This window comes from Terrapene carolina, unplaced genomic scaffold (genome assembly GCF_002925995.2).
Source record: "Terrapene carolina triunguis isolate 2854851 unplaced genomic scaffold, T_m_triunguis-2.0 Scaffold21, whole genome shotgun sequence".
NCBI lineage: Eukaryota > Metazoa > Chordata > Testudines > Emydidae > Terrapene > Terrapene triunguis.
In genome coordinates this window covers 2,650,328-2,665,768 of record NW_020664372.1, presented here as the reverse complement: position 1 = coordinate 2,665,768, position 15,441 = coordinate 2,650,328, and the positions used below count along the sequence as shown (strand labels likewise).

General features: G+C 41.0%; 1 protein-coding gene across 4 annotated transcripts in view; it reads right to left on the bottom strand.

Moving 5' to 3' along the window:
- Positions 1-15,441, bottom strand: part of BORA (BORA aurora kinase A activator) — a 52,613-nt gene that overhangs the window by 34,625 nt on the left and 2,547 nt on the right. For all 4 annotated transcript variants that reach the window (XM_026660521.2, XM_026660485.2, XM_026660553.2 and 1 more), the window contains exons 2-4: positions 13,590-13,760; positions 11,883-11,989; positions 1,467-1,512 (exon numbers count right to left, since the gene is read on the bottom strand). In XM_026660521.2, coding sequence (XP_026516306.1) covers positions 1,467-1,512; positions 11,883-11,989; positions 13,590-13,745 — 309 coding nt within the window. In that variant the 5' untranslated portion in view covers positions 13,746-13,760. The remainder of the gene's footprint in view (positions 1-1,466; positions 1,513-11,882; positions 11,990-13,589; positions 13,761-15,441) is intronic.

The following is a 15,441-nucleotide window of genomic DNA, read 5'->3' as shown; positions in this document are numbered from 1 at the left end:
AGGCCAATGGGAGCTGCTGGAAGCGGCGGCCAGTACATCCCTTGGCCCGCGCCGCTTCTCGCAGCCCCCCTTGGCCTGGGACGGAGAACCGTGGCCACTGGGAGCCGTGATCGGCCGAACCTGTGGACACGGCAGGTAAACAAACCGGCCCGGCCTGCCAGGGGCTTTCCCTGTACAAGCGGCGGAACAAGTTTGGGAATTGCTGGGTTAGAAAATTCTAAAGGGAGCAGTTAAGATACTGGATGGTGAATGAGCACCACTATAGGTAGCTCAGACTGCTGATACTCTTGGGGATGACCAAAAACAAAAAAAAAACAAAATCCCACACACTGCTTTAGTGCAAGACAGGTAAGACCTAGAGAGCTGAAATCATGAGGTGAGCATCTTACACAGATGATATCTTTAGAGAACTGAATATCTTCAGTCAAAATTTTATTATCTTGTAGAGATGTATTTTTAGATCCTAACCATGACTGCATGTGATCTTATGAACTGCCTTATTGCACACCAGTCAATCATTCAAGGTAAGTACCTATGAGGCGTTAGTACACTTCATGAAAAAAGAATTATGAGAAGGACAAGTTATTCTTAAAAGGATACATCTAATTCTGCAGACTTGCAGTACTTTCTCCTACTGTTGGTGCAGTAGAGCAGGGCTAGACAACAGGGTGGGGGGGAAAAAGCATCATCACACTAACTCTTCCACTATTCCTACAACCAGCAGTAGTTCAATAATGGAAAGAGTACTAGTGTAGGCAACCCCACAAAAAGCAGTTCTCGCCTCCATATCTCTAAGGTGAGATTCTGGTAGAAACTCCTTTAGCTACGTTTTTGGACCCATGGCATTTGTGGCAGAGTTGCCCATCTGCCAGGGACAGTTACTGAACAGATGGCTGTTTAAATTCTCTTTAAAAAAAGCAATTTGGGTCAGAAGTAACGGGGGCAGCCAACTCTACAATAAGATTTTTCCCTCAGTGAAAAAGCAAAGATTGCCGGCACCATGATAACTGCAAGCAGGACTTAGAAACATGGAGATTCAACTCCTGGGTATTTTGAAAACAGTCATCTGTTCAGGACATCTTTGGAGAGTTTATATCATAGGTGATATTTTTGTGAAGTGCTCTAAAAGACTTGTGCCACATTTCAGGTCTAGATAACAAAAGATCACATAAAAGTCCCAAAGTTTGCTTCTTTGGCCTAAAGCTATAGGGTGGAGGAAATCAAATAAAAACCACAAATAAGGATTCCCATTCTAAAACTACAAGAGATAAGCAGTAAACTGCATGATCTTCTACTAACCATTAAAATACCACATGCTCTTGGTGAAGACCTACCTCATACTTTGTAAAGTTGCTTTGCAAAGTTGCTAGATAACGCTGAAAATTTACTTTTTACCATTGTTCATTTTACCCATAAACACACACAATATTAATATCTGGTTTAATACCAATAGCAATTTTAATTACCTCTTCAATGGCTTTCTGTCTTTTGTCTTCCATCTCTTTATCTATTCTAAACAATGCAAATGAAAAAAAAAAAAAATTACCAATGCCATTACTGCATTTGATGGCTCACGTAAATGAAAAGTACCATTTTTATAAAAGATTAAGATTAGCTGCCTTTTAAAATAAATCACAATTTACTCTACGTATAATATTCTTACTATACTGTGTGCAATTCCTTTGTATTCAAAATTGATAAGTGTTTACTGTACTCAGACAATTAACTACTTTAAAGAAGGAGTTCCAACTTCGGGCAATTTTGTAATAACATTTTACACAGTAAGTGATTTACTTTGTAATCTTCTGTATAATCCCTTTTACTATTATGAAAGATATTTCTATTTGAATGAAATCTGTCTTGCGCATAATACAGCTTCTCTTTCCACCTAAATCTCTACAGAGTCTGATTTTGAATGCTTCTATAAGCAACTTTTAAAATTACTATAAAATAGACGTAAAGAGAAACTCACTCTAGGATCAAGCATGACAAGGAATTAGACCATAAGGAAGAAAGCTCTTTAAACAGAAATAAAGTAAAACCACAATGGAAAACAAAAGAAGGAACTTGTATAGATTTATTTGACATTATCTACTTCTTCCCCAACTAAAGGTTCCCTCTTCAAGTGGCTTGTAAACACGTTATCCCAGCCCAACACAAAAATCACATCAAATATCTGAGTTAAGATTTTATACAATCTCTAACACAAAATAGGCAATTCCAAAAGTAAGCTTGTATTAAATGGTATTTCCCCAAGTTCAAACATTTCTCTGCCATATTCAAATGATTTGTACAGCTTTTCACAAGTGATAGTTTCCTTTTTGTGTCACCATAACTGATAAAGCTTCATTATACCAGTCATTAGGAGGCTTATAAATGACAACCAAAGAAATCCATACTAAATATAACCTTTGAAGAACAGCAGAGGCATGAAAATATTTATATAGAAGTTTATGTGAATAAACTCTTCAGACCACATAAATTATATATTTAGAAAGGACTGGGTACAGCATTTGGATAACTGATATAAGTTCTTTTTCTTTGGGCAGTGAAGTTTGGAAAGTGCAAAAGCAAAAACAACAAATGTAGTTGGCACCGAAAATATCAATCTTGTATGCATCTTTAATCCAGGATCAAAGTGTAACCTTGGCACAGTATTCAAAAAGCCACATAGCAACTGGAACAGCAGATACTTCATACCATATCATCTAATCGAAAACATCCTGCTTCTGCTAGAGGAAAATGAAGAGGATCAAAGCCAGGAGACTGGCCTAGGAAACCCCAAGCAAAAGAACATTTTGTACCAAATGTACAGTAAGAATTACAAGAGACAAACAAGTGTGTTCTGGGTCTTTCAGCTTGAACTCATCAGCTGATGGAATACTGCAGTGGAATTTGGGAATAATTTAAGTCGCTAATACTGATCTCAAAAACCTCTAATAAGTTGCCATTTATGCACGGAATAGGCAAATGTGTCCATGCTCACCTGAAAGTTTCCTTTCTTTGAGTAATAAAAGGTCTACATATTTGTTACAATGGTACTTGGGGGTACTGGGGAGGGATAGCTCAGTGGTTTGATCATTGGCCTGCTAAACCCAGGATTGTGAGTTCAACCCTTGAGGGGGGCCACTTAGGGATCTGGGGCAAAATCAGTACTTGGTCCTGCCTAGTGAAGGCAGGGGCTGGACTCGATGACTTTTCAGGGTCCCTTCCACTTCTATGAGATAGGTATATCTCCATATTTTTTTTATTTTATTTTATATTTTTAGTCTTCTAGCAGCTTGGAGACAAAACCACACTAGTCAGTCACTGGCAGCAGAGGATTATGTTAACTATGCTGTGAGGAAAAAGCACAATTTCTCTTGATACAGCATATTCAACCTAACAAGAAACAAATCCTTGAATGTCAAATTTCATCTTTCTTCTGAATGCTCCATTTGTCTCCAGATTGGTCCAGATCTGTGGACTTATTACTCAAAGAAAGGAAATTTCAAGAAAAAGCATGGATAAGGTTCCCTATTATTCATCATGCTAAGATTCAAAGATCTGGTACAGGAGGATTTTCATAGCAGTGAGCCTCCAGGATAAGAGGCAGGATCAGTCTTTAAATATGGGGATCTAAAACAAGGTAACTTTATATGATCTTCTCCACCTTCCCCTGGGCTCAAAGGCATGGAGAAGGCTTTTGCCAAAAGAAAGGAAGTTGCATTGGCTAATATTGGACGACCACTATTATTCCTGGGGGAAAATACATTCTGCTGGAAACGCACTGCAGTTACACCTTTCACCCACCAGGGGCTACTGTAACACCAGAAGAGAGGGCAGCGGGCTCATGGTCCAGAGCAGCCAGCTGTGGATAGGGAAGGCCTGAGGCGGTGTTTCTCACAGCAACACGCCTGCGGGGCCAGGCACGGGATGGAGGGAGCGGAGCAGATAGAGCAGAGCACAAAGGGTCCGGGGTTCAGAAGGGCAAATGGGGGGGGGGTACAGACTGGGGCACAGGAACTAGTGTGGTGAAAGCACTGAGCCTGGGGCTGAATGGGAAAGGGGTGAAGGGCCACATGGGACGGGGAGAGGGGATGGTTGAGTGGAGGTGCAGGGCCACATGGGGACAAGGGTAGATGTGCCTGACTGAATGGAGAGGCTAGGGGTCAGCCAGGGTCTGCATGGGAGAGGTTCCCCAATTCCTTAACACTCCCCTCACCCAAAAAACCCAAAACTGTTCCATACTTCTCCCACCCACACCCAGCAACCCTCCAGGTTCATTCCCAGGCTCCTTTCCAGCAATTACTTCCCTGTACCTCAGCTCCTCCACTACCCTTGACTCCCCTAAGCCTTTGCACTGCTTCTGAGGGGTGCAGGAAATATATTTCTGTATTGTAGTTTAAGTTCTGTATTAATATGCCGAGTAAGGAATCTATTTGTCAAAAAACATTTCCTGAATTTTTTTGTTGTATTTATTATAACAGACATGCTTGCTGACAGGTATTTTTAAATACATTACCAAAATAACTGAAACTGGTGTGATAATATTTTTATTTTGATAAATAAAATATGCAGAATTTTAAAATATTGTGCACAGAATTTAATTTTTTGGCACAGAATTCCCCCAAGAGTACAATATGCTACTCTGAGAAGAGACTGTCAGTGCTCCTAAGAACTGGACTTTGACACTTAAGATGGAATATTTATTGAATTTACTCAAGGGAATAAAAACTGACAGTGACAGTTGTTAGGACTCATCATTATCATTACTCCCATAACCGCATTGGTCATTGGGGCACCATCATTGATGAGCAATCAACCAATTGTCTCCACCCCTGACGATTGTGGGTCAGTGCTTGAGTCTCCGCGAAGTCCATTCCTGTCCACTCTTTTATGTTGTCAATCCATCTTTTCTTCTGTCTACCTCTTCTTCTCTTCGCCTGTACTATACCTTGGAGGATGATCTTGGATAGGCCAGATGATCTTTTACATGGCCGTACCACTTCAGCTTGCGCTTCTTTACGGTCGTCAGGAGGTCTTCATATGACCCAGTGCATTGGGTGATGATATTGCGGAACTCTTCATTAGTGACGTGGTCGAAGTAGGAGATGCCCAGGATTTTACGGAAGCATCTCATCTCTACTACCTGTATTTTCCATTCAAGTTCTGCCATAAAGGTCCATGTCTCGCACACATACAGAAAAATGACCACCAATGCATTCAGCAGTTTCAGTTTGGATTCCAGGGAGATGTTCTTATTCCTCGAAATTGGCTTTAGCTTTGTCCCTGCTGCTGCTGTTTGCGTAGTTCTTGCCTGAATTTCTGCCTTGGATCCTTCATCAGTGATGATTGCCCCCAAATACTTGAATTGTTTCACTGTCTGTAGCTCTTGTCCACTGACAATGATATGTGAACTGATCCCACCATGTTTGTTTGGTATCAGCTTGGTTTTCTCTGCACTGATTTCCATGCCATATTTTGTGGCGGTTTCATCCAATTGTTTCACAAGGTTGGCAAGTTCATCTTCGCTGCCTGCCAGGCCATCAATGTCATCAGCTAACCAAATATTTGAGATTGTTCGCACCCCAATGCTGACTGTGCATCTGTGATCTTCTAGAGCATCAGTCATTATGCACTCCAAGTAGATGTTGAACAGTGTGGGCGAAAGAAGGCAGCCTTGCCGGACTCCAATACTGGTGCGAAACCACTCTCCTATTGTGCCATTGATGAGAACTGCACTGCTGGCCTTGGCACACAGTTGTTTAATGATAAGAATAAGCTTACGACCAACATTGTACTTCATGGTTGCCCAGGGAGCTTCGTGCCACACTCTGTCAAACGCCTTCTTGAAGTCAACAAAGACATGGTAGATGTCCTGCTGATGTTACAAGTACCTCTCAAGTAGTGCACGAAGGTTGAAAATCTGTTCTGTGGTACTTCTTCCAGCACGAAAGCCAGCCTGTTCTTCAGCAATGATATTGTCTGCTTGTGGCTTCAATCTGTTCAATATGACTTTCAACATCACTTTGCTGGGATGGCTAATTAAGCTTATGAGCCGGTAATTTTGACACAATTGCAGGTTGCCTCTCTTTGGCAGACTGATTAGTGACTGTGTCCACGTGGAAGGCCAATCACTGGTTTGCCAGATCTTGTTGCAGATCTTCGGGAGTACATCTATTACTATTTCTCCTCTGAATTTCATCAATTTGGCTGGGATGTTGTCAATACCTGTAGCCTTTCTGTTCTTGAGTGATTTCACAGCTGTCTCCACTTCTTCACATAGTGCTGGAAAGTCATCCTCCTCTGTTGAATCGGCGCTGTCTAAGACACTAGGATCTTCATTTGTCTGGTGGTTGTATAGATCAGAGCAGTAATTGGTCCACCTATTGAATCTTTAGTCTTTCTAAGTCTTTCTAAGTCAAACTTGGTTCTGGTGAACTTTGGCCTGACGATTTTTCTTAGCCTCAGCCAAAAATTTAGCATCACAAGGTCGTGATCACTTCCACTATCAGCACCTGGGAAGCTCCTTGTTTTAGCTCTGTTAATCCCAGAACGAAATCGGCCTTGCACCATGATGTAGTTCAGGGGCCGGCAACCTCTGGCACGCGGGCCAAGGGATGAGCTGGACGCAGCTTCCCACCGCCCCGATTGGCCTGGAGCGGTGAACGGAGGCCAGTGGGAGCCGCAATCGGCAGAACCTGTGGACGCGGCAGGTAAACAAACTGGCCCGGTACGCCAGGGTGCTTACCCTGGCGAGCCGCGTGCCAGAGGTTGCCAACCCCTGATGTAGTTGATCTGGATGTGATGTACAGATGGTCCCCGACTTACGCAAGCGTTCCGTTCCAGAACGCCTTGCGTAACTCGAATTTTGCGTAAGTCGGAAACATATACCCGACCATTACGCCAAAAACAAAAAAACACCACACCACCATACCAAACTCCTATTTCTAGCTTATGGAAAAAGTTCTGTAAATTCGGATTTCCGTTAAGTCGGGTTTGCGTAACCCAGAGGGCATCTGTAGACCATTAGGTGTGTGCCATGTTGATCGTCTGGATGCTTTATGTGCTCCTAATGTGTTTGCAGGAACCAGATTGTTATATCTGGCAAACTCCAAAAGTCTCAATCCTCTCCCAATGGTTACCACATTACAAAAAGGGACACAGTAATCTCGCCAATCTGCCAGTGCATCAATACCCACTTTAGCATTCCAATCTCCTTGTACAATCAGGATGTTTTTCTGGTGTACCTTATCGATGATGTCCTGGAGCTGATGGGCAAATTGAAGTTTTTTACAATCATCATAGTCTGTTGTAGGGGCGTAGACTTGTACCACTGTGATATTAAATGGTACTGCCTCTAGACGGATGGAAATAAGCCTGCTGGACACTGGGCGGCATCCTAATACTGAATTCTTGATATCTTTATGCACAAGAAATCCTACGCCGTTGACATGTTTGTCCTCTCCACTGTAATAGAGTACATGGCCTTCTTCTGTTAGTACCTCTCCAAAGTTCTTCCATCTGACCTCAGAGATTCCTAGGAGGTGCCAGGTGTATTGTTCCATTTCATATGTGAGTTCGTTCAACCTCCCTGTTTGTCTCAATGTCCTTACATTCCATGTGGCTATGATAATGTTATCTCTTCCACGGATCCTCTTTGTCGCGGTTACACCAGTAGTATGCTTGTCGCGTCTGCCTTGGTGGGAGATGGACGGCACGGTCATTATTAACCCGGGCTGCGATCAATCCAGTATGGACATCATTGACTTGCTCATCATATGGTGTGTCTTGGGCAAATTTCTAACCCGGTGGAGCCCATCCCTCTCCAGGCAGCCCCCTTTTAGTTGCCTCTTACGACATGCAGGAGGAGCAGTGAGCCTATTCTGTCCCCGGACCCACAGGGGATTTGTGAGGACTACCTGTCTGAATTAAAAGTACAATACTGTGTTTCATTAAAAAAAGGTGGTGTTTTGTTTTGTTTTTTTTGAAAACAGAAAACACCTTATCTGACTGGAGCTAATAGCCTTCCAGAAGCCTACCGTAATGGACAAGGAGCATAACACCTCTTGCAAGGGGTTCAATCTGGGAAGTCCTATAAGAAGCAGAATGAGGTTCCAAGGTTGTGTTCTATGACTTCACAGAGCTGGAATAAGGTTAATTCCCTAAGGAACTATTTAATGTTGGGATTTTTACAAAACTTCCTCTTCTTGAACATATTAAGAACATTTTACTATGGAGACATGACCTTTTTGCATTGACAATCATACACCCATATGAAGGCCCTTCTGAAGCACTCCAAGGTTATGTTTCACGTGTTAAACTATGGGCTTTTCACCAGAGAACAGAATAGCTGTATTTTTTCCCCTTTTCTTTTCTTTTCTTTTGGGGTCCAGGAAAGCAATAGTCACTTTATCCATGTATTCATTTTAAACCTGTCTGGTCCCAGATGGAGAACTGGTTTTGTAGTAGCTCCAGTGAGATACTGGATCTTCTGATGTCTCTGCTAGGTTAATCAAGCCTGAGAGCCATAGCCTCTTCACCCAGTAAGGCATAAGCAATAACACTACTGCTCCTTCACTCTGATTTTGTATTGTCTCAGGCAGCTCTGGAAAAGGTGGAAAGATGTATAGGAGGAACCTTGCTCAGCTTTGAGATGTCTTTCACCACTTTACATCCCAGTTCCTTATACTCAGACACCACAGGGCACTTTTACTGTTTTCAGATGCAAAGAGGCTGACCTGGACCAGCCCACCAAATTGACTTATAATAGTGAGATATTTCTATGTATAGTAGCTATTCTGATAATCCGACTATGGAGTTGGCCTAAACGTGTTTTACCAATGCGAAAACCCTATCAGACACATATACTATTACAAGCAGAAGAGGCCTGTTATCCATGGTAGGAGCAGACCTTAATCAAACATTGTGTTCCAGGATGATGTCCTCCCTTTCTGATACCTATTCCCTGAACTGAATCAGGAAGTTCCCTTAAAAAAAAAAAAAAAAGATTCTTTGCATTTACCAGTGTGGGGAGTGGACAGTATAAGACTGGAGCTAGCTCTGTCAATGGATGAGACAAGGTGAGATGTGGAGGGGATACCTGGAATTACTGGATAGGTATATGAACTCTGAATCATTGAGACATGCCTGTGTATTAAATCAGAATTCTCAACAAGTTCCGATAAGTACTGGATATTTGTTTTTTGACACTACTTCCTTTCCATTATGACCATCATCTTCTGTTAAAATTGTTTCAAAGCAAGAACTTGTACCTGTGATAGTACTCACTCTCAGCCCAGGCCTACGACTGACTTCCCTGGCACCGTGTTCTTTGTTCTAAACCCAAGATACTCCAGAAACCATATCACTCTGTATTTGTTTTATCTTTCTCTGTACAGAACCCATATCAGAAAATTGTCTAGAAAAAGATTAGTGAATTTCCATCTTCCCTAAAGCCAATACTATTCTTAACATTATCCTGTTAAGATAATGGTAATGGCTGAAATCGAAATGGTAATGACTGAAGCTGGGAACAGAAAAGGGCTGCCATTCATCTGCAAACCATAAGAATTGTCTGGGGATTGTAAAATGGGAATGCTTTGAATACAAGCCTTCTTTAGGAACTTAATTAGACGTTTCAGACACAGTCTGCTTTGCTGGTCCCTGATTCTTTGAAGTTAGAAATAGGATGGGGAGCAGGTTGCAATTCTCAAATCCAAAGTAGATGATTAATGATTTCATTCATGTTTGGGCCTTTCCATGAGTTACTGAGATTGAGAAAAGACAAAGTTGTTCTTGTAATTCTTGCACAGCTCCACAACGTCCAGTGCCCTCCTTTGATTAAAACTATAAGTAGCCTTTTTGCAAATGGCAAGAGTCTGGCACCAATCAAAGGTCTAACTCCTGATAGGGCTGGCTGGGAGAGCTGAAAGCAGCTCCGAGGCAACAAAGGGCAGCTACTGACCCTGCACTAGCTACCACTTGCTAAGGGTATTTTCTTCTGTTGTACTTTCTGCGCTGATTCAGCTTGTCATATGACCTGTATTCCTTTCTGTAGAGTCTAGCAGGAGCCAGATTCTGAACAGACTTTTCTGATGATTCTGAAATAGTCTCAGCTTTTAATAGCTCCCCACTGTATCACTAAAAATAGCTGGGAACTGATTTGTCTGGATATCTGATTAAAAGAATGAAACAGATTTGAATCCCACCTCTTTCAAGGAGAAGCCTCCATCTAGGCTGCATGATTTTTAGGTTGAGAGGGACCATACTTGCAATCCTCTCCATATATTATTAGCATCACTTCTGAAAGGATGGGGCACTCCAGATGCCAGACAGCAGTTAATATATTACTTTTATTTATTTTTGTAAGCCTGATGCCACCTGAGTTTTCATGTCCACAGGACGGTGCCGAGACAATGCCTGCCTAGACTTGGCTGCTTGTAGAGTATTTGTATAGTGAGACCATGCTGAGGTAAAAATCTCCACCAGTTATTAGAAAGGCCAAGTTCCTGATCACCAGGAAAAATCACCACCTTTACCTTAGGAGTAACACCAGGTTAAATCTAGATTGGTTCATGCTGAGGAATCTACTAGCCTTATAAAATGGAGGCCAGGATAAGCCTCTGACTGCAATAAGGGTCTATCTACACTGCATGCTTCTTTTGACAGTATGTAGAGTACATACCTGCATAGCCCGCCTAGAACAGGAACAAATAGCAGTGTAGCTAGTGAGGCACAGCTTAGGCAAGTAGAATAAAAACACATCTGAAGGGTGTGGGTATGTATTTGAGTGCATACCCTACACACTCTCTATTTGCCCATGCCATGCCTCCCCTTCTACTCTGCTATTTTCAACAGTATAGCATCTTGGTGCCTCCCCACTACTGGAGTCTCTCTTCCCACAGGAAAAAAATCTCCCCAAGAGGAAAGGCTCTGGCAGGGGATGGCAGTAGGGAAAGGATCCACCACTTCCCCGCTGTTGGAGCATTTCCCCTCTGCAGAGAAAGGCTTTGGAAGTCTCTCTCTCTCTTTGCCATAGTGAAAGGCTCCTACAGCGGCGAGTTGCTGAAGCCTTTCTCTGCTGCCTCCCCTCGGCCAGAGCCTTTCACTGACACATATAACACATAGCAGTAGGGATGCAACCTGCTTTCCACTCCGAGGTATAGCTACATGACAACACTAGTGGTATGTGGTGTAGATGTAGCCTAAGGGTGAAACAGGAAATGCAAACACATCCTTTGCCCCTGGATTTTCTTGGCTCCCTGAAGCCTTCAGGGGCACCAGACATTGCAAAAGCCTCAGAAGGGGAAATGAAGTGAGGGGACAATCTGCCCAAAAGGCAAACACAGACCTGGGCCAGAGCTAGGAATTGAAATTATTAAGCTAAACTGTTAGTATGAAAATCTGAAATAAAATTTTGACTTTTTGCCTCATAAAAGCTCTGCCGGAGGGTGTGGCTGAGCCTCCAGCTGCTCAGGAGGCAGAAAAAAAATGGAAGGAACTTTGAGAAAGAGGCAGGGGTGGATTTGGGGGGGGGGGGGCGCAGAGGGGAAGCCTTTTCCCTCCTGTTAGTGACTGACAGTCCTGATTTAGCCCCTAAGGGGCCAACTGGCTAAAGTATCATTGTAACAGATCTGTGAACCTTTACACAAGGAAGACTGAAGAAACAGCCTCACTTAAGAATACCACAGCACATAGACATGAAAAGCAACTTAAAAACAAAATTCTAGATAAAAGTAAGCTTATACGGACAATAGCTTAATACAAGATAATGTTGTATTAGATAAAGAATGTTGAATATTTATATGAACATGAATAAAACAGCCATGCATATAAGAATAGCTTTCTGGTATTCAAATATCAGTTCAGTTCACTGCATAAAATAGAAAGCAACTTACCTGGCATGACTTAAATACATTGCCTGACGCCGAATATCTTCAGAGTCAATTTCCACAGGATTTATTAGGGCAAGTTGATCAATAGACCACCTAAATTTTCCTGGAGTCTGAGAAAGGAATAAACATCACAGTGAAGTATGCAGTGCTTACTATTCTAAACAGACAGAATCAAAAACACAGAACACAAATCTTTAAAAAGAAGCCACACTGGAGCCATAACCTTCTTATATACATGAGATAAAACAACAGTAATTGTTTCAGTCAGCTAAGTAAGCTACTTAAATTTTAAACTACAAAAAATGAGTAACAGAATCAGACCAATTGACCTTGTAATCTATTTTTGTTTAATGGTCATTAATTGCAATTGTATGTAACACGAAACAAAGCATAGCATATTTAGCATTTATATAGTGCTTTGCATCTTCAAAGCACTTTACAAACATTAAAACTTCACAAAACCTCCGTAAGATAAATATTATCCCACTTTTACTGATGGGAAAATTGAGGAAGAGAATGTATGTGACGTCACTTGTCTAAGATCACAGAGTTGGTGTTAGAGCCAGGATTAAAACTGAGTGCCTATTTTCTAGTCCTATGCTCAGTCCACTAGATCAAATTGCGTCCCAATGCTCAAGCCTTCTACCACCTGTAGTCATATCACCGCTGCCTATAAGGAGATTTAAAAAGTAGAATAAAGCCTGTCCAGTATTCGGATGGAAGACCTCAAATTGCTATAGAAATGAAATTAGAGATTCAGAAGGCACGTTCCTTCCAGAACTTCAGTATGATGTTTAAAGGTTCTATACTGCTAGCAGTGCCATCTTTAAGATGCATGTAAAATGGAGATCCAGATCCCTTGTGGTAAAAAATTCATGATACACCCACATCTATACAATTGTGGGTGATATCCCCAAGGACCTGGTCAAATTCCAGTTTGGGAAATTACATTCCATCTACCTTAATTTTTGTTGTTGTTTCAATGGACTAAAGTTTTCTTCACTGCATGTCAAACTAATACTGCTTCTGCAAAGCGCTGATTTTACTCCAGTGTCCTAGAATTTATGGACAAATGATCCAGATAAACCAGAAAATGGGAAAATGCAATGCTACAGCACTATCTAGCAGCCACAAGAGAGCTAGTTCTCTTTCTGGACATGTGTGCACTGGTTGTCAAGGAGAGCCAAATAATGGAGGGTCGGATGAACAGGTTTCTACTCTATATAGATATAAACAATTTACACAGAACTTCAAGTCCTTCACATGACAAAAGTGCTATATAATAAAAAAAGGAATGTAAAATATCATCATTCTAAAGATTTTGCATCCAACCTGCTTGTGTCACAAGCCTAGAACAAGGATTGCTGCAGACAGAGCACCTATTTAGACGACGACTAACTCTAACAAATGGTCTTCATTCCTCCCTTTCTCAAGAATTTGATTAGCATCATACAAATAGTTTTTTGCATTTAGTATATATGTTAACGCAATGTTATCATTAATATTTTAAAAACAAAGTCATAGTGCTAAGTGACATCTGAGTTTTAGCACTAGGTTTCCTTTAGTATTAAGAAGGTTGTAAGGAACTATGCTACTTATAGTCTTGCTTAAACTCTAGTAAAAACTATCTGCACATTTAAGAAATGATAAATTAGTATTTGGTGGTATTAATATTGCCTCTGTGACACTGTACTAGACATTAAATCTTACTGATGAGGATTTTGTTGATTTAAAGACAGAAGGACTGGAAACAATCTGCTCCTGCAGACTATAGTAATCACTTGGACTTTCAAAGGGGTTTAGGACAGTGGCCCGTCCTGGAGTCTTTGGTGTTATTTGCATTTTAGTTTCTTTTGCATCTCCCATAGCACAGAGCTGCACCTAGAAGAAAACAATTTTTTTAGTTACAATTTAGGAAGCTACATTTTTCATTTTGAGTCACCCTTAGTTTTAGGAAAAGACAAGAAATCATATCATTTTTCCATCTGTCAAGCGATTAAAACAATTAATTGTGACTAATCTCTCAATTAAAAAAATTAATTGTGATTAATCATGCAACTGCGCTGTTAAACAATAATTGAATGCCAATTATTTAAATATTTTTGGATGTTTTTTACATAATCAAATATATTGATTTCAATTACAAAACAAAATACAAAGTGTACAGGGCTTACTTTATATTTATTTTTTATTAAATATTTACACTGTAAAAAACAAAACAAACAGTATTTTTCAATTCACCTAAGTACTGTAGTGCAATCTCTTTATCATGAAAGTTGAACTTACAAATGTAGAATTATGTACAAAAAATAAGTGTATTCAAAAACAAAACAATGTAAAACTTTAGATCCTACAAGTCCACTCAGTCATACTTCTTGTTCAGCCAATCGCTAAGACAAACAAGTTTGTTTACATTTGCAGGAGATAATGCTGCCTGCTTCTTGTTTACAACGTCACCTGAAACTGCGTCCATGCTGATGGCGAGCTCTGCTCAACAACGATCCAAAACAGCGCGACCCGACACATGTTCATTTTCATCATCTGACTCAGATGCCACTAGCAGAAGGTTGATTTTCTGTTTGGGTTCTGTAGTTTTCTCTTTTAAGACTTCTGAAAGCATGCTCCACACCTCATCCCTCAGGTTTTGGAATGCACTTCAGATTCTTAAACCTTGGGTCAAGTGCTGTAGCTATCTTTAGAAATCTCATATTGGTACATTCTTTGTGTTCTGTCAAATCTGCAGTGAAAATGTTCTTAAAACTAACATGTACGGGGTCCTTATCTGAGATGGCTATAACATGAAATATATGGCAGAATGCGGGTAAAACAGAGGAGACATACAATTCTCCCCCAAAGAGTTGAACAACAAATTTAATTAACGTATTTTTTTTTTTTTTAAACAAGCATCATCAGCCTGGAAGTATGTCCTCTGGAATGGTGGCCAAAGCATGAAGGGGCATACGAAATTTTAGTATATCTGGCAAGTAAACACCTTGCAATGCCAGCTACAAAAGTTTAGGTTTCAGAGTAGCAGCCGTGTTAGTCTGTATCCACAAAAAGAACAGGAGTACTTGTGGCACCTTAGAGACTAACAAATTTATTTGAACATAAGCTTTGTGGGCTACAGCCCACTTCATCGGATGCATAGAATGGAACACACAGAAAGGAGATATTTATACATACAGAGAACATGAAAACGTGGAGGTAGCCATACCAACTGTAAGAGGCCAATCAATTGAGATGAGCTATCATCACCAGGACAAAAAACAACAACAAACTTTGAAGTGATAATCGAGATGACCTATAGAAGATGTGAGGATACTTAACATGGGGAAATAGTACCTACATGCTCCAGCTTCCATCCAGGACACACCACACGATCCATTGTCTACAGCCAAGCTCTAAGATACAACCGCATTTGCTCCAATCCCTCAGACAGAGACAAACACCTACAAGATCTCTATCATGCATTCTTAAAACTACAATACCCACCTGCTGAAGTGAAAAAACAGATTGACAGAGCCAGAAGAGTACCCAGAAGTCACCTACTATAGGACAGGCC